Source organism: Apteryx rowi, unplaced genomic scaffold (genome assembly GCF_003343035.1).
Source record: "Apteryx rowi isolate R43461 unplaced genomic scaffold, aptRow1 scaffold_952, whole genome shotgun sequence".
Classification (NCBI taxonomy): Eukaryota; Metazoa; Chordata; class Aves; order Apterygiformes; family Apterygidae; genus Apteryx; species Apteryx rowi.
Genome location: NW_020451263.1, coordinates 10,659 through 35,251, shown reverse-complemented (window position 1 = coordinate 35,251; position 24,593 = coordinate 10,659). Strand labels below are relative to the sequence as shown.

Here is a 24,593-nt window from a genome sequence, read left to right as displayed (position 1 = left end):
TTGTATTTATGTGGAATTAGAGACTGTGAACAGAAGATCAAAATCCTGCAGCACGCAGTAAAAGCACAGGTGTTTAACTGCTATAAGAAAGGCTGTACTGTCTTAGGTCAGAAGTGGGCCTGTCCTTAATGATAGGCATTGCTAGGTTTAATCTTTGGGCTTGCTTGAGGCCCTTGCGGGTTGAGCTAAGCTGCTCTCTTTGGGTAAGATCAACATACAGGTGACCATAACTCTCTGCGCTTCACAACAGTAGGGTTCTTTAAAATAAGTGGACTGCCCAGCGTGACGGTCTTGTTGGACTTTGTGTATTTCTCTTGCATTTAACTCCAAAGAAAGCACCAAGCCCTGCAGAGACACCGATGACAGTTGTGAAAGCAAGAACAGAAGTTCTAGTACGTGTGTGTGCCATTTTTACCCCATCGCACATAAATAGCTCTTTTCCCTTTGGGGAAAGAAAGGGAAAAGTTTCAAGCTCAGGGAGAAGCTTCCGTAGCAGTTGTATGGGTTGTAGAATAGCGTCAGTAATTTAGGGAGCTGATCTTCAGTTCTCTGGCTGTCAGTCCACCTCTTGCTCAATCAGCTCTTTTCAGATGTTGATGGTACGGTTTTCTTGGTACGATGGACAACAAGCTGACCATGGCAAAGAGGGTATCCTGTTGGTCAGATCTATCTGTGAAGTGTGTTTGCTAATAATTCTTGGATGTTAGGTTCACGCTGACTCTTAGGGCAAGGAGAACCTGAAAGAATGTGTAACAAGAACTACTTTGATTTGAGTGCAGATGCCGTGCTGGGTTGATGACGCTGCATGTTTTGCTGTTCTGTCGAATTCAAGCATCTTTTTTTCATGTCTGAATGTACTGAGTATGGAAACAAATAATTTTGGATAAGTGCTTGAGTTGAGGCCTTTTAACCAATTTCTTTGCATGTTGTAGGTACAACTGGCTTTGGAACAGGAACAACAGGGGGTCTTTTTGGTCAGCAATCTCAGACTACCAGTCTGTTTAACAAACCCTTTGGACAAGCTACAACAACGCAGAACACTGGCTTTTCTTTTGGGAATACCAGCACTCTAGGACAGCCAAACACAAACACCATGGTAAGATAAATTGTACAAACATGTAGAGGTGTAAATTGTGATATAGTTACTATTCCAGCTAGACACAGAAGGTTAGATATAGTGGTTCAGAAATTTCCCTCAAACTGTAATAGTTTCATAAAACTAGGCTTTGAATGCTGTCAAGCTGAAAAATTTTGATTGGAAAAAGTTGCTATTCGTGATAAATGGATAGCAATATAGTGCTTAACAAGGGTTTTTTTTGCAATCCCTTCTTTAAGCAGACTGCTGTCTCAACTGAAATGTTTCCAGTCGCATTCACACAGATCATATCACTTCATTAGTAACGCTCTGTGGGAATTCACACTAATGGTTTTGAACTTTCTCATGACTAAAGAGCAGCATTCTGGGGTTCTTGTGATTAAAAGATGCTACACAGCTGTAATTTCATTGCATAGCCAGAGGCTTTAGCTCCAAATGTACTATATTCTTCTTTCTGAATGTTCTGTGACTTCTCTGTCAGAAATGTTTCTTTTCCATCTCCCTCACTGAAAGTGGTGAGGGAATTCCTGTATCCTTTTAAGCTTGAAGCATAAATTCTTTGATTTTTATTTCCTTTTTGTAACTAATTCTTTGTAGAATGAATAAAGCTTCTTGAGCATCTTCTTCCCCCCCAGTCAAAGAGGAAATATTGTGGTCATTTTATTACCTGACTTTGTGTGTTGGCTCTGTTCAGATCATCGGTGCTAGACTTGAGATAACATTGCAATGCTTTTCAAACATAATTCATGTTTGTAGGGTCTCTTTGGGGCAACCCAGCCCTCACAACCTGGAGGTCTTTTCGGAACGGCTGCCAATACGAATGCTGGTACTGGATTTGGAACTGGAACCGGTCTCTTTGGACAAGCTAACACAGGATTTGGTGTTGGCGGTTCGGTATGTTTGTGCCTTTGTGATGAAATCCAAAATAAAAACCCACCCCTGCTGCTAGAGTCCTGTTGCAGTGTATTGACCTCCGTCAAAGTAGTGTGGTCTAAAGAATTAAGATGTCTAAGGTGCAAAAGCAGCATGGTTTCGTAAAGTCAAGGATACAATATAAAAATTTATAATTAAACTGGTATTACAGAAATAAAGATTTTTTTTAAGAACTATTGTCTTGAGTGATTGAAGACAGCAAGAGAGAGTGAACATCTGTCAATCCCTGTATTGCTAGGGATGCTTTAGCGTAGTGTTGGAAATGCAAGTGTTTAACTTGTAATGTTGACTTACCCAAAATTAACTTGATCCTTGATATTATTGAATCTCTTTTGGTTTTGATGTATTCTGTATGGAGTTGGGTAAAGGAGTTAATACTTATTTCCAGAAGGTATTTGCCATCCGGTACTAGTGCACGTGGCTTGCAAATAACACACCACTGTAGGGAGTCTGCACTGGGTGGTTTAAGTTGTGCTTGTCTCTAGTTCAGCTTTCTTGCCAGCAGTGAAACATGAATATAATTCTTCATATCAGTCCATCTGGTTTTTAAATTCATGTTTTCTTCCTTTCAGACCCTGTTTGGTAACAAGCCTGCTGGATTCGGAACCACCACAACCAGTGCTCCCTCGTTTGGCACAACCACTGGCGGCGGGCTCTTTGGTAACAAACCAACCCTGACTTTAGGAACCAATACAAACACTTCCAATTTTGGTACATATAAAAAAAGCGGGATTCAATCACTTAAAATTACACTGCATATACCACACACCAGGCAGCTGAATATCGTATACCAAATGATTATGAATGTTAAAATTCTCAGGTAAGCCATGCTTCCGATGCATGCCGCACTAGGGGAGCGTCTTGGACACTTTTGTACCTTTCCTCCTGGTGGCACGCCCTGACTCGGAAGGTAGATGGTTAACTTAAAAGTATCACTATTTCAAATAGTGCTGAAGAAGTTGTAACCTGTAATTGAAAACTATTGCAGTCAAAACTGACACATCGTAGAGGTTTTGTTAAGAGGCTGTAAATACACTGTGGTTGCAAAGGAGCGCTGAAGGAAAGAGGGTAAAAATAGTCATATTGGTATCTGTAGCTTGATGGCAGAGTACAAGGAAATCTTGCACTGGAACAAGGGTAAAGTGGAACTGGCTGTTTAATTTTTAGCTGGTAGCTGTCATCTTTCACAAGAACGTGACAAATCGGAAACTTCTGAAGAACTGTCTTGTGTTATGTTGGCCTCTGACCCTAATGTTAGGGAATTGGTGTTGAATGAATGTGGTCAAGCAGGAGAAATGTGTACTGATAGTTCAAGTCAATGACGGACTGACTTAACAAGATTTCCGTCGAAATCTGTTCTGGGGGTTTTCCTGAAGCTGAGACCAAAGAAACTCTATTCCTAAAATTGAGCAGAACTGGTTTTAGAATGATTAAGGTATTGGCATCTGCTTTGATATCTCCAAAACTTTTTAGTAGTGAACAATACTGATTCTAGTGTTTTATTTTCCCTGCATTATTTGCAGTGGTACAACTTGCAGAGAAAGTGGAGTTTGGCTCAAAGGTATTTCTGATGTCAGTCCATGTCTGCAGTTTTCTAGTTTGATCCTGTCTTTGTGTACTAACCAACGCTTTAATTGGATGGTTTCACAATCTTAAATTTAAGTAATCTGTCTAGTGTTAGACTAGCACTGTACTTTATTACAATTAAATATGGCATTGAACTGTGCAGTCTTATGAATCTGAGTTAACTGCTTTGTCAGTAAGAATCAGAGAAGTGTTTGTGTGGTATAAGCAGTGTAAAATGGGACTTGTTCCGGTTTAAGAAACTTTCATACATCTTATTCTGTTGCCAAATACAGGCTCATGACGTCCTTTCTGGCTTTCAATAAAATTTTGAAGTCTTTAGCAAATGTCTAAAAAGGCAAGACAGTATTTTTCTGTACTGGTTTTTTTCAATACTATGTTTGTAGGTAAAATGTGTTGTAATACCATTGAAGTCCCCTCTTGCTGTTTGTTAGAGCTTAACTTACATTGTTGGAAATGGTGTATGAAATTTGACCTTAATTATGGCAGAGCTGTCTGCGAGCAAGTGATTCTTACTTGCTTAGATACGTTTCTCCCCTCCCCCTGCCCTGCCCTCCCCCTTTCCATCCCTAATAGCTGTAGATTAATGTGCTGTTGTTTCTATTCTTGCAGGATTTGGTGCCAACACTGCTGGCAATAGTTTGTTTGGAAATAAGCCCGCAACTGGGACTCTGGGAACTGGGCTTGGAACGGGATTTGGAACAGGTAAGCAGGCTACCAGCTTATTTCCCTTTAGCTTACACAAAGCTTTCAGACTTTTCTGATAATATAGCCTTGGTATTAATAACTCTAGTCATGTAGCAATGGCTGTAGATGTTTTTAGTCTGAAGTCATGAATCTCTGCCTCAAATCAGAACCAAGCGGAGATTGGTAGCACTATACTGGGGCACCTTTTGGAAAGACTTTGATGTCCACCCCCAGGCTTGCATACGACCTTGCTCAGTAGATGAGAGTTAAGACATTGTCGCGGAACTTGCCGTTGTTAGCCATCTGCACGTTAGGAAATATGTTGTGGTGTTACGGCATTTACTACCTTGGAACAGAAGGTTGACGATCTTAAACTAGACTCACTGGGAACAGGTCTTGCTGTCATCAAGCGGCAGGAGCAGCACTGCTGACAGTGGTGGCTAATGGTTCAGAAGTCTGATGGCATCCTCCGTTTGCTGTCTGGAGACTGATCATCTGATCTATTCCTTTGACCTCTGAGTGTCTGTAGCATTCACGAACATGTTGAATCTTCCTTTCAATCTAACAAATAATTTTCTTTGTGGGATAAATTGACTTGCAGGCTTTTTTACAGTTCTGTAGTAAATAACAGTTGTCGTTTTCCCCTTAGCTCTTGGGGCAGGACAGACTTCTTTATTTGGAAATACCCAGCCTAAGCTAGGTGGAACACTAGGAACAGGAGCATTTGGAGCACCAGGATTCAATACATCAACAGCTACTCTGGGGTTTGGAGCCCCTCAGCCTGCTGTAGGTAAGTGTATGTTAACCCAAGTTTAATTGCTGCTTCCTGCCTTGGTTGAGATGTGTCTAAACATCGGAACAAATCCCACCCAAATCCTTTAGAGGGGAAAACAAAATGTTCGAGCAGCTTTCTGAGGCTACTTTTGTCTTCGGTAGCAATGTAGACCATGTTCATGACAACTTTTTCGTGCTAATTATATTTTAAGTAATTCAGTGGTACTTTTCTAACATTAATAGTTGCAGCTATTTTAGAACTGCATCTTCAAAATTACTAAGATATTTCCCATCACTGAGTGTGGGGCAGCAAGAATAAGTGCTAACCAAAAAAAAGTAAGGGCACTGTATTATTAGCTGCTTAAATAGTTCCAGCTAGGAGGGATTTGATTAGTAAGTGTGCTGTTCTGTTGGCCAAATGAATGGTCTTTAGATTCAGGCTCTTTTGCTGTCGGGGATCTGGTGGTATGATAAGGAAAGATTTGGGTGGGGGGAAGCTACTTGCTCTTCAGGATAGAATAACTCTGTTTCTTCAGTGTATTGCAGTCAGATTTTATACATTACTGTCTTGCTTACGCTTTTCCTTAATCTTGGATCTTCCTTGATGCAAATCTGCAGATGCTCCAAGCAGTCGATGCTGTAGGCAGTGCTTGCAATGGGGCGGCTTAGGGAAGGGTTTCACTGGTTAACGTCTGTTCGGTTAAGCCAGTGTTTCATCTGGTAAGAACCAGCTGTCTCAAACTCTCCTCTTGGCTTCCTTGCAGACTTTGTTTGACAGTGTGCTATTGCTTATGAAAGCGTTCTTTTTCTTGGGGAATGCACAGTCTGGTTGTCTTGCAATTAAAATTAAGCCTCCTTTAGGTTGCTTGAACACTTGATAGTATTTTAGTGGGATTTAAAATGAGATGCTAGCAAATGGAGAGACAAAACCAAGAGGCCATTGTTACAGAGAAGACTTTAGACCAATTTCTAATCTGATCAGTGTAGCAGGAATGTCAAAACTTTGAATCAAAGATTTTATGTTCTTGAAAGAAAAGAAGAGGTTAACGCTTCACAAGTCGAATGTATTAGTTAAAGGTTTGGCAGGCCAGACTTGCTCTGCTGTTGTGTAGCTCTCTGCTCCCTCAGCTCTTCACAGATAAAAGCTTACTTGAGCATGGCTGCAAATTCTAATGCACAAGAGGGAATAAGAGTGATTTCTTCCTCCAGAGTGCTATAAAAATGGTGACTGAAGAGCAGGGGAAAGGAACCCTGAAGCCTGTATATAAATTTGAATTCATTAAGGAGTTCTTTGGGGAAGATGGCTTTTCTAATAGAACCTACCTTGGTTCTGTTAGTAAAAACTATTTAATGCTGAAGTTTGTACAAAAACTGATGTTCTTTGTGTAGCACTGACAGACCCAAATGCGTCAGCTGCCCAACAAGCAGTCCTTCAGCAGCATCTCAATAACTTGACTTACTCCCCCTTTGGAGATTCTCCGCTCTTCAGAAACCCCATGTCAGACCCAAAGAAGAAAGAAGAGGTGAGTGCATAAAAATATTAAACTCATGGGTAAGATTTGAAATGACTTTAATGTGTTGTGCTCACTGTCATATCTTCACTTAAGTAGCAGTGAGCAACTCGGTGACTTGCCATCCGTATGCTCATACTGGTGCTGTGGCTTTTTATGCTATACAGGACCCTAAAACTGCGTATGCTGTGGCTTTGTCTACTGCTTTGGGCTGTCTCAGAGCCTGAGCTTTAGAGTTCTTGTGCTTACTGCTGCTAGTTGAGAGTAAAGATTGGTAATTGTCTATGCTTAACTTGGAATTTTTTAGTATTTAATTTGAGCTTTGCTTATGACAAAGACACTTTTGCCCTGCCAGTTTGTTTTAAAAGACAACAGAATAAATCCTTTTTCAGACTTGAAATAGTGTGAAAGTTCCAATTCTACACCTTACTCTTTCAGAGACTGAAACCAACTAACCCGGCGGCTCAGAAGGCCTTAACAACACCCACCCACTACAAACTGACTCCACGTCCAGCAACTAGAGTGCGACCTAAAGCTTTGCAGACAGCTGGCTCTGCCAAATCTCATCTTTTTGATGGTCTTGATGATGACGAGCCATCCTTATCCAATGGCACATTCATGCCCAAGTTAGTTGCTTTTGTGTATCTTAGAGGGAGAAGGTGGTGCGAGAAGAAAAGCTCTGTAATTAGTGATGTACAGAGAAATGGTTTTACGTAATGTCCTTCTGTCCTTTTGTTTTCCTTGGTTATTTGGTACTGTGATGTGTTACACAGCTTGGACTCTTGATTATTTTATTTGGAAACCTCACTGTGCTGGTATGGGTAAAAATTACAGCTTCACCTGAAATTTCTGGTCAGGTTGGACATCCCGTTTGTTCTAATGCTCCTGATCACCTTGAGTAAACTCCTTTAAGTGTACTACATTCCCTGACTTCAGGGGGTTTTGTGACCTGGTTCAAATGTGAACAGCAAAAATAGGGTTTGTGTATAATTTGGAGAAAAATGTTTATTGTAGAGAAGATGAAAATGGTCAGCTTTAACTGTTAACTTCAATTAAGCTGTTAATTGAGGTCATCCTATGACTGGAATGAAGCTGCCTGTAAGGTCAACTATAAATTATTACAAGGAATGGAGATAGAGTAGAATACTTCCTGCTTCTGAAACTGAAGTCTCATTAGGTTTGCTAATGCAGTTTAGTATGAAGGCCAATTTCGGATATTTTCATAGCCTAACACTGGTTCTTTTATTTATATATATATATATATATATATACACACACACATTATACTCATTCATAAACCAGAGCCTTGAATGACATTCTAAAAAATATTTTTTTTAGTAAGGCAATTATTTTAGTACTCTGATAGAAGACTTCATACATTGTGATTGTGGGAACAGATCTTATATGGCTCCCAGTCCCCAGAACTCTCAAATTAAGCATGAAGTATGTACTTAGGCAGTGGATCTCTCCAAATTTCTCTTTCCTGTTTTTTAGGAAGAGCATCAAAAAGTTGGTTTTGAAAAACCTCAACAGCAGCAATCTGTTTTCACCTGTCAGTCGTGAAAACGAAGACCTGGCTTCTCCATCAGAGTATCCAGAGAATGGAGATCGGTATGTTGATTCGTGATGCAAGTGTTCATGCTTATGAGAAATGCAAGCTAGTTGTGCTGGTCTCTAAATTATTATGAATGAAGTAGGTAGTTGTTTTATTCTAAGGAATGTCATCTTAGCTGTCCATTAAAAATGAGCCCACCTATTGTGGGAGGTTCGCTTCCTTTTAAACTAGCCACCTGTTCTCCCTGTGTGGTCAGAAGCCAGTTCTCTGAACTCCTGATTTTGGATGAAAAGAGGGATGACTTGCTTTCTGGATGTATCTCTTTTCATTCCCCGTAGAGAGAAACTAAGTGATTACTTGAGGGAAGTACTAAACTTCTCCCCGAGGGGAGAACAGCCTCTCCTTATGTTTTGTTCCCTCAGTGGGAATTCCAAGGAAGCTTTGCTAATCCTGTTGTCTTATAGTAATGTATTTTCTGTATATTAAAATGAGGATCCCCTAAGGCTGTCTGTCTTCCCCCCCCCCCCCCCCAAAAAAAAAAAAGCCAAAAGAGTCAGGCTGTTCAGATACGCATGGCAGGAGGATGAGAAACAATGGTCAAACAGTAGTTTGAGACCTGCTGGCACTGCACCTTACAGGTGGTGCTGTCTGCTCTTTATATGAAAAGAAACTTGAGTTTTAATATTGACACAAGTTTCTTAGTCCCCACGAGTCCCTTAGTCTCCTAAAAAGTTAAGCTTTCTTCTTCATTTCTTTAGGTTCTTTCTGTCAGTACCTGCTGACGAAAACCACAGGCAAGACGGTGAACGAGAGGAGGAGGAAGATCATCATGAAGTGACTAGGTTTTACACTAACCCCATCGCCAAGCCCATCCCGCAGACCCCAGAGAACTCTCTGCACAGACACCAGAACAATGTGGATGACACCATTGTGGCTCTGAATATGCGGGTGGCCTTGCGAAATGGTCTGGAAGGCAGCAGCGAAGATGCCTCGTTTCATGATGATTCCCTTCAGGATGAGCGTGAGGAAGAGACTGAAACCGTGCATCAGCTGCATCCTGCAGGTTAGATTGTGGGTGGAGGTAGTAGTAATTCTTTGCGGGTGTACAGTTTCTGCTGGCACTTCATGCATGCTTTTTCTTAAAGGTCTTTTTGCTGTTTTTGACCCTCAGCTTTTTCTTTTCCTTTTCCCTCCTTTCACTTTTCTCCCTTTTTTCCTCAGAACCCATATCTTGCTTCCCAGTCTCTTTTATCTAGTGCAGAAAATCTTTTTACTGAGTCACTGAGCAATTCAATTTCATCGGCCAATGTTAGGTTGTATCGATATAGTGCGATGCATGAGAGATGGGGAGAAGGAAGAGTAGCCAATATGTAGTTGTTCTACAGTAGTGAACTGAGTTGACAAGCCAGGAACACAATCTTGGGATTATAAATATATTAAAATTTTAGTTTAGTGCTTGGTAGTTATCAACATGCAAATCGCATGTTAAAAATTCCTAGGAGAGGAATAGAATATAGAACATGGTTATGCCACTGCATAGACTCATCTTGTGCCTGTGTTTCAGTGCTTCCTCTCAATTCCAGTCTCGGGGTATAGTGAAATTAAAATAGATGGAGAAGTGTGAAAATATGATGAAAGGTCTTGAATAGCTTTCATTTAACTAAGAATTTTTTAGAGCTGGAAAAGAGTTGGGGGAGTATGTTAGAGGTTTTTAAACTCGTGAGTGGTCTGGAGAAGGTGAAGAATAGAATTGTTCCCTCTGCAATAATGTGAGGCATCAGATGAAATTATCAAGTGACACGTTCAAAAGACATCTGTCTTCACAAATGTCAGTTAACCTAGACACCCCAATGACAAGGAGTTGTGGATGTAAAAAGCTTAATTGGGTTTTAAATTATTAATCAAACCATTAGATCATTCGACAAATCAACAGATGAAAAAGCTTTGGAGCCTGTTAGATGGAAAAGATGCTGCATCTTGGTCAGCAGGTGCCTGAGCTTCCAAACTGTTAAAGCTAGGAGAGTAGTTTTGTCAAGTGTTGCTGTATGTGTGTGTTTTCCTACACATCTGCTGATCCCTGATCATGACAGAATGCTAGTCTGAAATAGCCTGACATCACAGTTATGCTTTAAATTTGCTGAGGCAGCCGTGGAATTAGTAGGCTTTGGTTACTCTGTTGCACTGATTCTCAGTTTATTTGGGGTCTTCAGCTGTCCAGGCGTGCAAAAGAAATGGAATGAAATTCTTGAAAGGCTGAAGTTGATAATCTTGCTGTCATCAAGTTCTTGGTGATTTTTCTGTTGTAGGAATCGTTCTAACAAGAGCTGGCTACTACACCATCCCGTCTATGGAGGAGCTGGCTAGATTTACTAATGACAGGAACGAATGTATCGTGACTGACTTCACCATAGGCCGTAAAGGTAAGCGCATACGGCTTCTCCAGTCATTTGAAGTTCACCAGTGATTTTAAAGCTATGGAAAATGAATCCAAGTTTCTTACCTTCACTAAGACTGTAAATAGTTTTCTTCCATTGTGAACGACTTGTATCAAAGACTTAATCTTACAGATTGGTCACCTTAAAAACCTGTGTTATGGGCTGATTTGTTCCTTTCACATTCGAGCTTTTCAAAAGCTTCTGTAGCTTTTAAGATGCTTGCTTCCGTGTTCCTTAAACATGGAAATTGTAGAACTGACGCTTACTGGAGCATGGGTGCTAAACTGATCTTTGCTGTTTCCATCTCAGTTGCTACTTATATTCGAGCTAACTGAGCTTTAGTGAAGAGCCCTCAACCTGAACAGTATTCTTTACTGCTTTTATTTTATTGTGTGGTTTTTTATCATATTATGTATACTGATTTTTAAAACATGTTCTCTAAACGTGCTGTAAAGCTGAGGGTACAGCTTAGTAATGTTGGCAATATGAATAGCCAAACAGTAACAAAAAGCTTCCTGTGCAAAAGAACTGACTATAAAATAGTTGATAATATCGTCAGTATTTTCACACCGAGAAGGAGGAGTCGCTTTTACTCTACTCTGGAGACATGACAGAGCTAGGTAGTAAGCTGGGGAAAAGAAGAGTATAGCAGGAACTTAGGTTCTCTAGCGTGAGATTTCATATGCAGATTGTGACGTTTGGCCACCTTTCTTTTTTTCTTCCAGGTTATGGATCAATTTACTTTGAAGGAGAAGTAAACCTAACTAACTTAAATTTGGATGACATCGTGCATATCCGTAGGAAAGAAGTTATTGTTTACCCTGATGATGAAAGAAAACCACCTATTGGTGAAGGATTAAATAGGTAATTTAGGGTTGGTTTTTTTGTGGGCTGCTTTTCTTAGTGTACTGTATGGACAGGGTAAGGATATTTTTCTAATATTGACAGAATCTACTGTGTTTCCAGAAAGGCATCAAGAAATCTAAACTTTGGAGGTGTGCTTTCAGATTACAGTATTGTACAGTTACTTGACAGTGGCAGGTTTTGAACCAAAATTTGGTATAAAAATTGCTTGAGCCTGCATATTCAGTTCTCAGCTCCTGTATGTGTACTGTAATAGCTTTGCCTCAAAGCTTTGTGGTTGCTTACACTACTTTCTTTCACAGACGAGCTGAAGTTACATTAGATGGAGTTTGGCCTACAGATAAAACGTCTCGTTGCTTGATAAAAAGCCCTGAACGATTAGCGGAGATGAATTATGAAGGTAGACTAGAGTCTGTATCTCGGAAACAGGGAGCTCGATTCAAGGAATACCGCCCAGAGACCGGATCTTGGATATTTAAGGTAATGTTTGTGTTCTCCTAGTTATGAACTGACTTGCAAAAGATATCAGTAGTAGTCTGAAGTTGGACTCTCCTGAGAACTTAGAATTCCAAAAAATTTACTAAGCTTCTGTAAACTTTTTTCAAGTCCTTCACCTCCAGTGCAGACTATGCTAACCAGAGTAGTACAAGCTGCTTTGGCTCTGAAAACCTGCATACGACAGATATTCTTGGTCTGTACTAAGGTTGAATTTATTTGTTCCAAGTATCGTGACTGCTGTGTGAAGCTGACGGTTACACCAGCTCATTGTTCAGATGTTTTGGAAATGGATGCCTGAAATTTTGTCTCCAAGGGGTGACGTACTTGTCCTTCTTATTACCCAGGTGGCACACTTCTCAAAGTATGGCTTGCAAGATTCAGATGAGGAAGAGGAAGAGCATCCTTTGAAAGTGGACACAAAGAAGTTAAAAACTGCGCCTGTGCCACCCCCAGGACATCTGCCGCCCCAGCAAATGACCTTAAATGGCAAGCCAACACCTCCATCTCAGGTAGAAGGAGGATGATGACTAAAAGCGAATTCATAAAACAAAGTTTGAAGAATAGCTGATTGCCTAGGGCAGGGTTGTTAATGTAGCCAGTAGCCTGGAAACAGAAGAGCAAAACCTTACATAAACTTCCACAAACTTGGTAGCTCTTCCAACTCTTTAAGTGTTTGCATGTTCTTTTTCATTAATACACTTGAAACTTCATCCTGAGAATATAAGGGTGGGAAGGGGAAGGCTTTAAACCCTTGTTTCTTGTTTGGATTGTGGTCTAGATAGAATTTGGCATATTTGCATCACCTGTGGAAGAAAACTTGTTTTTGTGAATATTGATTATATGCTATATAATTATAACCCCTTGCGCTGCCTTCATTGAAAACTACTTTGTGCAATAATATGACTCAAACATCATTTAGTATGCAAGACTGTATGCTTTATATTTTAAGAACGTGCTCTATTTTAATTAAAAACTACTCTTTTAAGGCTGGCCATATGCTGGATTTTTAAGTGTATTGGGGTTGAACGTGATTGCTTCTAAAGCTTTGGAAACCATTCTCAGCGGGTGTGTCTGTATGCCTTACAGAGGGAAGGTACCATTTTATCCAGTCCAGTGGTAACCTCTTAATGTCTAGTACTTACTAATTTCATTCAAACAATTTTTTCGTATGGGTTTAAAGGGTAATCTAATTGCAGCTGATACACTCTCATTTTCCAAATGTAGTTAGTACGGGTACTGTCAAGTTAAATCAGGACCTGCTTTGCTGCGGGTGGGAAAACAGTCCGTTTGGAAGGTGTCCTGACACTGATGGGAGAGAACATATTCTTTATGATAGTGTTAATGGCAAATATTTTTCAAACTACCTGTAGTTTCTGAAATAACTTGTTGTAAAACAAAATGCAAGTACAGAGAGCAGATTTTTTTTTCTTCCAAAATTGGGTTATTGATTGTCTAGTTATAAAAGTAGACCTTCGGCAGTCACTGTATGCAGGAAGACTGAACAGAAGGGTATTTAACAGCCGGATAGCATTTGCCGATAGGCTTTTGTTTCTGTTTCTAAGCAGGTTTTCTATTCTACCCTTCAGTAATCTGTGACTGCAGTGAAAGAAGATCTCTAAGCTTGCAGTTCACTGAGGCATAGATCATATGCTAAGGTGCTGCTTGGCATACGGCCAGCCTTCATCATGCCCTGTATTGCAGGGAAGCAGAGGAGGACAGTTCTATTTTTGGATCTCCAAAGTCAAAGCTGGAAAAACAGCTTCAGAGGCAGTGTTGTCGGATAGGTTGCATGCTCGTCTCCTGTACTGGGTCTAGTCCTTTCCCAAGAGGCACTGCAGCAGTATTTCTCTGTGCTGTCTGATGGCTTTGTGCAGCTTACAGCCCCTTTGGACAGGGGTGTTCCTAGTGTCATGAGAAATAGCGAATCATTATTCTTGCAAGCAAGCTGTGATGAAACATTTAAGTACTTTGTTAGGGCTCAGGAGGAAAAGGTCTGGTGGCAGCGGCTTTGCAAAATACTTTTCAGTACAGCCACCCCCGGTGTGTTACAGGAGCCAAATGTTAGGGGTCCTGGTCACCGTATCAAGAGGAAGCCAGTAACAGCACAGGCTGTTCTTCTAGCAGAGCATACTGCTGTACCTGCTAGTGACCATTTAAGTGCATTTTCACCTCTTCTATGGCTTCTGTATCAGAGAATCTAGAAATAGTAAATAGATGTGCACAGCTGCTGCATTGTCATCACTTTTGCTGGTTCACTGGTTAATAACAATTTGCTGTTTCAACCTGGTCTGGTAAACTAGATTCCTTAAGTATTTGCATTTTATTAGAGTGGAACACATCTGTCTAACAGACTTGTCTGTAGGCACCTCCTCTCAGTCGTCTTCCTTACTTCTTGCTGAACTTAATGAAGACCAGAGCTGATGTTTTAAGCAGTGAAAAATACTGGGAACATGCATGATTTATCTAGGTCTTTCTTGTAGACTGAAATATACTTAGCAAAAATGTGTCCAGGCTGTTAAATAACACATTTAACTTGAATGCCATTTAGCTATGATTTGTGATAATGAAAATACATAAAGTATCTAGCTCAGTTTCCAAAAACATGGAGAAACAACATAGCATGGCTTGAAAACTTGCCAAAATCTTGGAGTGTAAAGCATCTGGAAATAGTATTCTTGGGTCTAAGGTAAGCTTTTAGGATCTAGATTTTTCTTCCCTCACTAACTGGACTACTGATGAATTTGTTAGTGTTGCAAGGTGCACAGGAGCAAATTACACCAGGGACCTTGCTGCATTAAAGCACAATGACGGAAGTAGTGAAACTGTTGTGTGTAACCGTGTTTTGACTTGTAAATTTGTTTCACATACTGTAAACACACTGAGATACCTGCTAGTTAACTTTGCTTTCAGGCCTGCCAGTAAGTTTGGTCTTTCCAGATCCCCTACTTTAATTTTATCTGCCTAATCTGATATCCTTTATCATGTTTCTTGGCTGATTCTGATGAGCTATGAAGAAATTTGGTGGTATCACCAAATGTCTGACCAGCATGGGTGACATTGCAGTGGATGTCTGTTGTAGACCTGATCAGGAAGAAGTTGTAGACAAGGCCTTCAGAGAATTGGAAGAAGCTTCACATTCACAGGCCCTGGTCTTCATGGGGGACCTCAGCCACCCAGATACCTGCTGGAGGGATAACACAGCAAGGCACAAGTAGTCTGGGAGGTTCCTGAAGAGCAATGGATGTTGTTTATCTTGACTTTAGTAAGGCTTTTGACGCTGTCTCCTGTAACATCCTCGTAGACAAATAGGTGAACTGCAGGCTAGATAAGTGGTCAGTAAGGTGGATTGAAAACTGGCGGGGCTGAGAGGGTTGTGATCAGTGGCACAAAGTACAGGTGGAGACCAGTCACTAGTGGTGTCCCTCAGGGGTCAATACTGGGGCCAGTACTGTTTAACATCTCCATTGATGACCTGGACTGAATGTACCCTCAGCAAGTCTGAAGAAGATACAAAACTGGGAGGAGTGGCTGCTTCACTAGATGATTGCATTGCTATTCAGAGGGATCCCAGCAGTTTAGAGAAGTCAGCAGAGCGGAACCTCATGAAATTCAACATAGGGGAATGCAAGTCCTGCCCCTGCGGAGAAGTAACCCCGTGCCCCAGCACAGACTGGGGGCTGACCAGCTGGAGAGCTGCTTTGGATTCTGGTGGACAAGAAGTTAACCATGAGCCAGCAATGTGCCCTTGCAGCAAAGAAGGCCATTGGTGTCCTGGGCCGCACTGGGAAGAACGTTGCTAGCAGGTCAAGGAAGGTGGTCCTTCCCCTCTGCTCAGCCCTGGTGAGGCCATACCTGGAATGCTGGATCCAGTGCTGGGCTCTCCAGTATGAGAGACGTGTGAACATACTGGAGTGAGTCTAGCAAAGGGACGTGAAGATGATAAAGGGACTGGAGCATCTCTCATGTGAGGAGAGAGCTGGGACGGTTTGCCTGGAGAAGAGAAGGCTTGGGGGGAGTCTTATCAATGTGTATAAATACCCAATGAGAGGGTGTAAAGAAGACGGAGCCAGACTCTTCTCAGTGATGGCCAGTGACAACATGAGAGGCAACGGGCACAAACTGGAACCCAGAAAGTTCCTTCTGAACACAAGAAAACACCTCTTGACTGTGAGGGTGGCCAAACACTGGAGCAGGTTGCCCAGAGAGGTTGTGGAGTCTCTATTGTTGGTGATATTCAACACCTGACTAGACACTGTCCTGGACCACCTGCTTGAGCAGGGGGATTGGACCAGACAGTCTCCAGAAGTGCCTTTGAACCTCAACTGTCCTGTGATTCTGTGATCGCTCTAGAGTAGTCTGTAAATGATTGCCGCTGGAAACCAAGTAAGCTGTAGACATGAATCTTTCACAGGACACTTGTGTCTAAGCAGCAGGGTTGTTACAGACTGGAGCAAACGTGGTAAACTGGAGCCCAGGCTTGGGGTTAGAGAGCACATCAGTAACCTAAGGGTCGCAACACCACGCTGAGCTCAGTGTTACCTGGTTAGAGCATGAAACATGTGCAGCTAACATTGTGCAGACCAATTACTTCTGGGTCAGGTGCTTCTTTGCTGCTGGACCTGTTAGTCATGCAATACGTGGAATGAACGGCATTCCCCAGTTTCTTTTGTTCTGGGAAACAGTTTCTGGTAGCAGAGCCGACAGATAGTCGAAGGACTTGTGGTGCTCTGTCATGTGTTTCATGGTTCAGTACAGAAGTCCGTGGCCTGGCGCAGAGGCTCACTGCGATGTGCTACCAGGAGACCTTGCTGTCACCACAGCAAGCAAACATGTAGCCTAAGTGGGTTTGAAATAGAGATCCAAGGTTAACTTATGTCTGCTTATTGTTCCTATTAGCTTAACGTTTTCTGGCCCTGCTTGGAGTTTGAGTCCAAGTTGCAGTTTTGAGTTACCGAAGGTGTATAGAAGTCCTCTCAGGTTCACTATAAAGATGATCCAGCTGAACTGTAGTAAAAAAGAGGCTTTCCCTTCTTAGTGGCTTGTTTTATTGCCATGTGGCTGCCTTCAGAAAAATCATAAAATGAACACTTCCTCCTGCCTTGGACTAGCAGTACAGTTGAGAAATTTAGTGTCAGATTGAAAGAAAACTACTGTATTTAACTTTCTAACTGCTGATGTGCTAATGATCAGCAGAATATCATTAGAAAATCCACAGCTTTCTGGTTTGACAGTTGCGTGCTGGTTTAAAAGTAAAACGAAGTTACTTGCACACACTCGTACACACCCAGTCTTACCTAATCATGAAGGGCAGCCTGTCAACTTAAAACTGCTACTAATTTCTTTGTGGAATATATGTTCAGTATTTTTAACTTCTGCTCTGTCATAGCTGGGGAAGGTAGGTAGTACTGTGTGACTCATCTGCTGCTTGTTGGCTACCAGTGGTACCACAGACTATTTCCGGAGATTTACTACTTTTGAACTGGTTGCTTAGTCATCTGAAATGTCCCACGGTAAGCTTGGGCACAGGAGAAATTTTTCTTTACATGATAGCATTTTGAGGAAGGAGAAGAGGAAGGCAGCATGCGCAAGCTCTCCTTTTGTTGATCACAACAAAACGGATAGCCGTTCAGACTGAGTAGCAGGAGTTGGCAAACTTCAGGAGGGCACAACTAAATAATTCTGACTTCTCCTTGACTTTAACTTGCGCTGTTATGTTACAACTCTGAAGAAGATGGGAGTAGGTTATGCATTCATCCCTAAACTTAACTTGGACTATTGACATGAGCAAGGGAGTACTCCACTTCGTTTGCAGGTGATTGCTGAAGCTACTAAATATCCTTTCTCAGCAAACTGTTAAACTTTGTCTGACATGGCTTCTGCATGTGTCTGCAGACCCCAGAAGTGGAGCAGCTGGGGAGGGTGGTGGAGCTGGACAGCGATATGGCAGATATCACCCAGGAACCTCTGCAGGAGTCCATTCTAGAAGACAACATGATAGAAGAGCAGGAGGCAGTGCCGGCTTCGACTCACATAGCATCAACACTGGGTATTAACCCCCACGTGTTACAGGTGAGTGTCTTGCAATTTCCCCTCTCTGAATGGAAGGACTTGGTAATATCTAACACTAACTTCTCACTTTGCTTTCGCAAGTGTATTTATATACCAGCTTGTACTAAACTGTATATTACAACTATGGTGGGATTAAGACTTGTACATTAGACTCCCACGTTTCTGTGGGAAGCCTTGATAGTCATAAAGCTTAATACAGAAATAAAATGCATCTTAAAACTAGAATTCAGATTTTAAAATTCTGTGAAGTGTAGGAAATGTGATAAATTAAACTGATAACTAGCCAGAACTGCCTAGGGCCCAGTTTGTGGAAGTCCAGGTAGTAGCAGGATGACTGGTTTTGATTTGGGTTTTTTTTTCAGGTGAAAGAATAGTACTTTGAACACTTGTGTGCTTCTACCTATATTTTTAATTTGTAAGAAAAGAACCTGGAGTTCTCAACCATTATTTAAGCAGAAAAGTAGGTAGACAGAACTAAATAAGATTAAAAAAAAAAAAAAAAAGGTTATTGTAGGACTACTTCACACTCATCCCGACCCTGATTTAACTGTTAGTTTGTCAAAGATTATCATCAACTGATAAACTTGCTTTCAAATCTCCTGAATTATGCATCTTAAACTGTTGTTTATCTGTGGCATGATTTGGTCCTATGTAACATTTAGAAGTTATTTTTGTTGGGAAAAGAACTGAGTAGGTCAGGTAGCTGCCGTTAGTAGAGTGATTTTTAACAAGCAGGCTTGATTTATCATCATCTTAGATCATGAAAGCTTCCTTGCTTGCTGATGAAGATGATATAGATTTGATCCTGGATCATTATCCTGGGAAGCAGCTAACAAAAATGGATACTTCTCAAGAGATTTGCTCTCCGAGGCTCCCTATTTCAACATCGCAAGGGCAGAAAAAATACACAGGTATTGTGAGAAACCACATATGGTGTGAAGAAAGAGTTTAATCCTAACATTAATAGGCAAAATCCTGTCTCTGGCTGAATACTTGGCAGGACAGTTGTGTGCTAACTGGTGATTTCAACTGGAATAATATTTCTCTGATAACAAGTGTGGGAGTTGCTTCCTGAACTAAATGGGCAGATATGAGATATTTCTATGGGAACAGTTTCAGCCCTGTCCCTGCTGATAGTAATGTCTGTTTTCTCCTTGAGATGTCTCAGTTCTAACAGTCTACCTATGACAATATCAGTTAAATTAGTGACAACTTTGGAAACAGCAGATTTGGGGGTGAGGTCATATATGTGCTGTTCTTGGTGTAATACCACGTGCTTAGTTTGGATAATGCAAAGTAGGATGTGCACGATGGGTTTTGTGGGTTTTGATACTGCCGAAAAGCATGCTTAGCTATGCACTACCATCATGGACCACAGCAAATATTTTCACTGGCTGCTTGGGAAATACTGAAATACCTTTAGAATATCAGAAATATATTGCTGAAAATTGAGTGCCCTGTTCAGTTAAGCACTTTTCCTTGTTTTTTTTTTTTCTTTTAGTTGGTGGTCTGCTGCAGTCAAAATTTGCTAGTGTATTTTTCCAACAACCAAGTCCTCTTCAAGATTTCAGAGGACCATGGACTTCAGGCAGTCCCCCTTCTGTTGCCCCTTGGTCAGTGACTTCTCCATTAGCACCTGCGTTCTGTGTGCCTTCATCAGTTCCTGAGGTACAGATGAAAACAGTTGGTGTTCGCAGACAGCAGGGGCTAGTACCTCTAGAAAAATCCGTCACCTATGGAAAGGGGAAGCTGCTGATGGATATGGCTCTCTTCATGGGGCGCTCGTTTCGTGTTGGTTGGGGACCCAACTGGACACTTGTTAATAGTGGAGATCAGTTAAGTGGATCGAGTGAAGCAGAAGATCTTCACTGTGAGTCTGTGGAATATGGATTCTTACCGACTCCTGTTGCTCCCAAATCGTGAGTAATATTTTCCTTCAGGATAGCTCTGATGTGCATAACTCTGTTTACCTTTGAAAAAATCCTCATTATGGGCCTGTGGTGGGTGTTTTGTTTTGTTTTTGGAAAGTCACCTTAATATTCTTGCAGATATGCAGAAGTGGTGCAGGGTATAAGATTAAGTTAGCCATGGAGATTTCCTGCAGGTTGCTGTTTTACAAAAAAAAAAATCTGTATCTCAGAACTGGAATATCCTATATACACAAAGCTGTTGTATTGAATAAGGAATTAGCCACCAACAAAAGATTAAAGAGAGAAAGTTGAAAATTGTCCTGGAAGCTTCTACTCAGCTGTTGATTCTTCCTGGGGATATCTTCACTACCTAGGAAACTTCTTGTTTAACTTCTGAATTCTCAGGTGCCTTCAATTCTGCTCCAGTAGTATATAAAACTTTCCTGAGCTGTGTAGCTCCATATACCTAAACTTGACTGGGATTTAGTTAGGTGTTTCACCATTTAAATCTTCTAAAATGCCTGGTCAGTAGATGTTCCCCAGCATATCTAATTTGCGGACAAGAATGAGGTGTGTTCACAAAATGTGTTAGGGTGTGGTGAGGTATGCTAGTACCTTTTGAGTGCTGGAAGCACCCAGTTCTAGGAGGTTTATTTGCTAAAGTCTGGTTCTGGATCCCAGACTAGGTAACCAGATCCTTTAGACCCAGCTGTTGATCCTTGGATCGTGTGTCTTACTGTCATTTTGTTAAAATCTAGGACAAGCTGCATAATACAGCCACACCACAGTAGGTGCAGTTCACTTGCATGGAAGATAATTCAGGATTCTGCTTTTGTTGTTTGTTTGTTTTGTCTTTTATCTCCAGACTCTCAGAATCTTCTTTCAAGGTTCGCATGGAGAAGCTGAGCTTAGAGCAAAGGAAGACGGGCAGAGACAAACAGTTGTATCTCATCCCTCTCGAAATAAAGCTGAAACACAGCACTGTCCATATGGATGAACGCTGTCCTCTTCTAGCACCCAATCCAGGAGTTTCTGTTATTCATGATTATGCTGATTGGGTTAGAAAGGCATCTGATGACCCTGCTGAAACAGAAAGTGAGTATTGAATAATTCTTTTCATAATGGTAACAGTGAAGCTGTAGAACTGTCCAGTTCTAATTAACTTCAGGTTGCATCAGGGCAGTGAAATGTGAATAAAATAGAGGAATTGACTGTACCCCATGGCAATCTTTCTGAAAGCATGAACGTGATTGATTGCATTGGGTGTGCTAACAGATTTTTTTTTGCATCTATTTCTAACAGTAGGATATCCTTTAAATATAGGGCTAGGATACTCTGATGTCAGTCCTCTCTGTTCTTCTGTCTGTTCTATATTTGTACTCCTTACGACTGACTAATTCCATGTGCCGACAGCTGTCGTGAAGCACTGGTGTTTGACATGGACGTTATGTGAAGCAATCTGGGGGAACTTGAAGGAGTTAGAGGCCAGCTTGGAGGAACCCAGTGAGTACATCCTAGCCCTGGAGCGCAGGAAAGCCTTCTCCCGCTGGCTGTCACAGACTGCTGCAGGACGAATTGAGGAGGAAGTTTCGTTGTCCCGACATGATAACCACATAGAGGCCGTGTTCAGCTGCCTTACTGGGAAGAGAATCAGTCAGGCTTGCAAACTGGCCCAGCAGTCAGGTAAGAAGCTTACATCTCTTTGCTTTTCTTTTCCTTTTTTCAAGGTGGGGAGGGGGCGGAAGGTAATACAGAAGACTTAAACTTTGAGAAGTCTGATACTGTGCAATTAGCCACTCCAAATACTGGGTTTTCCCATGTGAGGCAGTGACTAACAGGAGAACAGCTTGTCCACTTTCACTCAAGTATCTGGTCATATTTGCCTCTGGCTTACTTCTCAGTTCTTCTAGAGTTATGATGTGAAGTCGTAGCATTTGGAACTGGCTTTTATCTGGCATAATATCTCCCTTGAGTGTTGATTTTAAATAAGCTACTGTTACGCCAGTTATGTTTGTACATCTTTTCAGAGCCTAATGACTAGTTTCTTTCTGGTCTTTTATATTAGCTCAGTTCTTTAAACTTTTCCTTCAATTGGCCATTTGCCTGATGTGCTGTTGTCTCCCATTTCAGGTGATCACAGGCTTGCTCTGCTCCTCTCCCAGCTGGCAGGTAGCCAGCCCATTCGAGACCTCCTCACCATGCAGTTAGTGGACTGGCACAGGTTGCAGGCGGACTGCTTCATCCAGGAAGAGAGACTGCGCATCTTTGCCCTGCTTGCAGGAAAACCTGTAAGTTCTGCTACTCTATTGTTTTGTCATTGATTTGACTTCCGCTTCTTCTGACAGCGGTGAGTTTTCAAGCTGTAATACGCAATTTCAGCATGTGGTACACAAGAGACAAGCACAAGATGTTGACCTGGTCTTTTACTAAGGGAACCCATCAGTGTTGTGTGTTGCCCTCTAATGTCAGTCTGTAGTGACCGCTGTTCTCAATGTGATGGTTATAAGTTTGATTTTATTTCTTTAGGTGTGGCAGTTATCCGAGAGAAGAAGTATCAACGTGTGCTCACAGCTGGACTGGAAGCGTTGCATGGCCGTCCATCTCTGGTACCTGCTTCCACCAACGGCTTCTATTTCCAAAGCGCTTGCCGTGTATGAGTCAGCATTTCAGGTAGGTCCATCGTGCCTGTGTAAAAGGAGGTCTTAAGGCAGTGGGACTATGTGAAGGGTCAGGAGTTGCTGCTGAGGTGCTGAGTGTGGAAATGTTTATGGGTTCATTATTTCAGTTGTCACAGTATCAGGTTCTTTCACCAGCATTAATGAGTTTTTGCAGCTGTTCATTCTGATGGGGCTGTTCCTTTCCCCTTCTGCCTAATGGGAGTAAAGCACTGAGGCTGAACCTGTTGGTAGTGCTAGGCACTCACTCTCTTGAAGCTTAAGACCCGCTTCTTTGAGACTTGTTCTGTTAATGGCTTATTTGAAGCACATCTTCCACTGATGGAACATCTCCAGATGTTTGGTGGGTAGCCAAAACTAGGGAGGTGAGTAGTGGCCAGCTACAGAAACTCAGTTTGACGGAGTTAGCCAGTACCACATAAGACAGCTGAGGGATGGAGTCTGTTTTCACCCTGCAACTAATGTTCAGCTGCCTGAATTCTAAAATAGTCTTTTCTCTTCTTAACCATCTACCATCTGTTTGTTCCATTTACCATTTCTACAGCAAATACAGCTGTCCTACAGGCAGCGAGTGCCCTCAGAGCCCAGATCTAGTGCTCCTACCAGCCATAAAAATGTCCTGAGGATTTCAGTGGCCAGCTACAGAGGGAGGGGAGCTGTGCAGGGATGGCACATCTTTTATTTGATCAATTTATGTGTTTTTTCCAGCTGTAAAAGCATTCAGGAATACAGGCTTTATATAAGAACTGACTGTATTTCCACTCAAAGACTTTTAAGAGCTCAGTGTGCGGTGAAATTAACCCTGCCAAAGCATTTTGGGTTTGAGTTTTTTCTTTTTAGCATCATGCTGGTCTGCAGCTGCTGTGTAAGTTTTAAATGCAAGTGCGCTACTCGGAAGCAGAAAGCACGCTCTTGAGCCTGAGCTGTGTGGGATTCAAAATGTGTTTTGTAGCAGTGATTCAGTCTTGTTCAGGATGTTGTCTTTAAACTTGCTCATAAAATTATTTCTTTAGAACACACCAGAGTATGAAAAATATGCCTGCTGCCCCCTGCCTCCCTACCTAGAGGATTCTGGCTGCGTAATTGAAGAAGATGATGCCACAGGAAGACCTCTGCGAGATGTCTGTTTCCACTTGTTAAAACTCTACAGTGACAGGTAAATGGGATTTGAACTATTTAGGAAAACTTTGATAAGTCAGTGACTTGTTATGCTGCAAATGTGGAGTATCTTGCAGGTAGGATTCCCAAACCAGTGGTAGGAAATCGGCTTCAGTGTCCAGTTGAGCCATTTACTGCAAAATCTGCCTTCCAGGCACAGCCCTACAGAACGTGGAGCTACTGGCACTGCTGTTGTGTGCTATAGATGATTAAACCCAAGCTTAGGAACACCTGTGGAACACTTCTCCCCCGCTGCCCCTTCTTCCTTACTGTGTTATCCATACCTGAATTTAGGCAAAAGATAGTGAAGGGACTTCAGCACTTCAAGGCCTGGCCATTCTGCCAACATCTTTCTTTTTGTGCAAAAAAAAAGGTTCAGGATTTCTGTGGCCTGTTCCAGTCTTAATGTAAGAGACTCTTTTAGGAGAAGAACCAAGTAAAAGTCCCCAGAGTGATTCCCTAAATCTGTTTGATCACTAAGCTGCTGATCCTTAGGGAAGGGATGCAATTTAGATGCATCTTTGGAGAGATCTTTTGGTTCAGAATGGGAAATGAGCAGCCCGGTGTGTCTGAAAGCTAGCAAGGCACATGGAGATCTTTGTGGCTATTTTATGGATTTTGACTAGGATTTAAGAGCCCAGAGTAGATGTTATCTTCAAGTTAAAGTGTCCAGCATGACTTCTGTTTTTTCTTGCACAATTTCTGTCTGAAGAGTGTATTTCCAAAGTTGCCTTTTTTGAAGGCATTGAGAATGCTGCAGGAGGTGCATACATGAAAGAAGAATGTGACAGTCTAGCTGTGAACTCAAAGGAAGAACAGAAGGATTTGAAGTTGTTCCCATCTT

General features: G+C 41.7%; 1 protein-coding gene across 4 annotated transcripts in view; it reads left to right on the top strand.

Annotated features, from left to right (window-relative positions):
* NUP98 (nucleoporin 98) overlaps positions 1 to 24,593 on the top strand; it is a 38,159-nt gene that overhangs the window by 8,393 nt on the left and 5,173 nt on the right. For 2 of the 4 annotated variants that reach the window (XM_026092267.1, XM_026092269.1), the window contains 21 exons: positions 933 to 1,096; positions 1,853 to 1,990; positions 2,602 to 2,740; positions 4,226 to 4,318; positions 4,950 to 5,090; positions 6,464 to 6,597; positions 7,024 to 7,211; positions 8,080 to 8,196; positions 8,899 to 9,203; positions 10,447 to 10,560; positions 11,301 to 11,439; positions 11,742 to 11,919; positions 12,282 to 12,446; positions 17,830 to 18,006; positions 18,764 to 18,917; positions 19,508 to 19,925; positions 20,782 to 21,011; positions 21,330 to 21,599; positions 22,047 to 22,204; positions 22,443 to 22,586; positions 23,605 to 23,747. In XM_026092267.1, the coding sequence (XP_025948052.1) occupies positions 933 to 1,096; positions 1,853 to 1,990; positions 2,602 to 2,740; positions 4,226 to 4,318; positions 4,950 to 5,090; positions 6,464 to 6,597; positions 7,024 to 7,211; positions 8,080 to 8,196; positions 8,899 to 9,203; positions 10,447 to 10,560; positions 11,301 to 11,439; positions 11,742 to 11,919; positions 12,282 to 12,446; positions 17,830 to 18,006; positions 18,764 to 18,917; positions 19,508 to 19,925; positions 20,782 to 21,011; positions 21,330 to 21,599; positions 22,047 to 22,204; positions 22,443 to 22,586; positions 23,605 to 23,747 (3,709 nt within the window). Of the gene's footprint in view, positions 1 to 932; positions 1,097 to 1,852; positions 1,991 to 2,601; positions 2,741 to 4,225; positions 4,319 to 4,949; positions 5,091 to 6,463; positions 6,598 to 7,023; positions 7,212 to 8,079; positions 8,197 to 8,898; positions 9,204 to 10,446; positions 10,561 to 11,300; positions 11,440 to 11,741; positions 11,920 to 12,281; positions 12,447 to 17,829; positions 18,007 to 18,763; positions 18,918 to 19,507; positions 19,930 to 20,781; positions 21,012 to 21,329; positions 21,600 to 22,046; positions 22,205 to 22,442; positions 22,587 to 23,604; positions 23,748 to 24,593 lie in introns of those variants that run through there. The other 2 variants (XM_026092268.1, XM_026092270.1) reach the window with 2 other exon arrangements.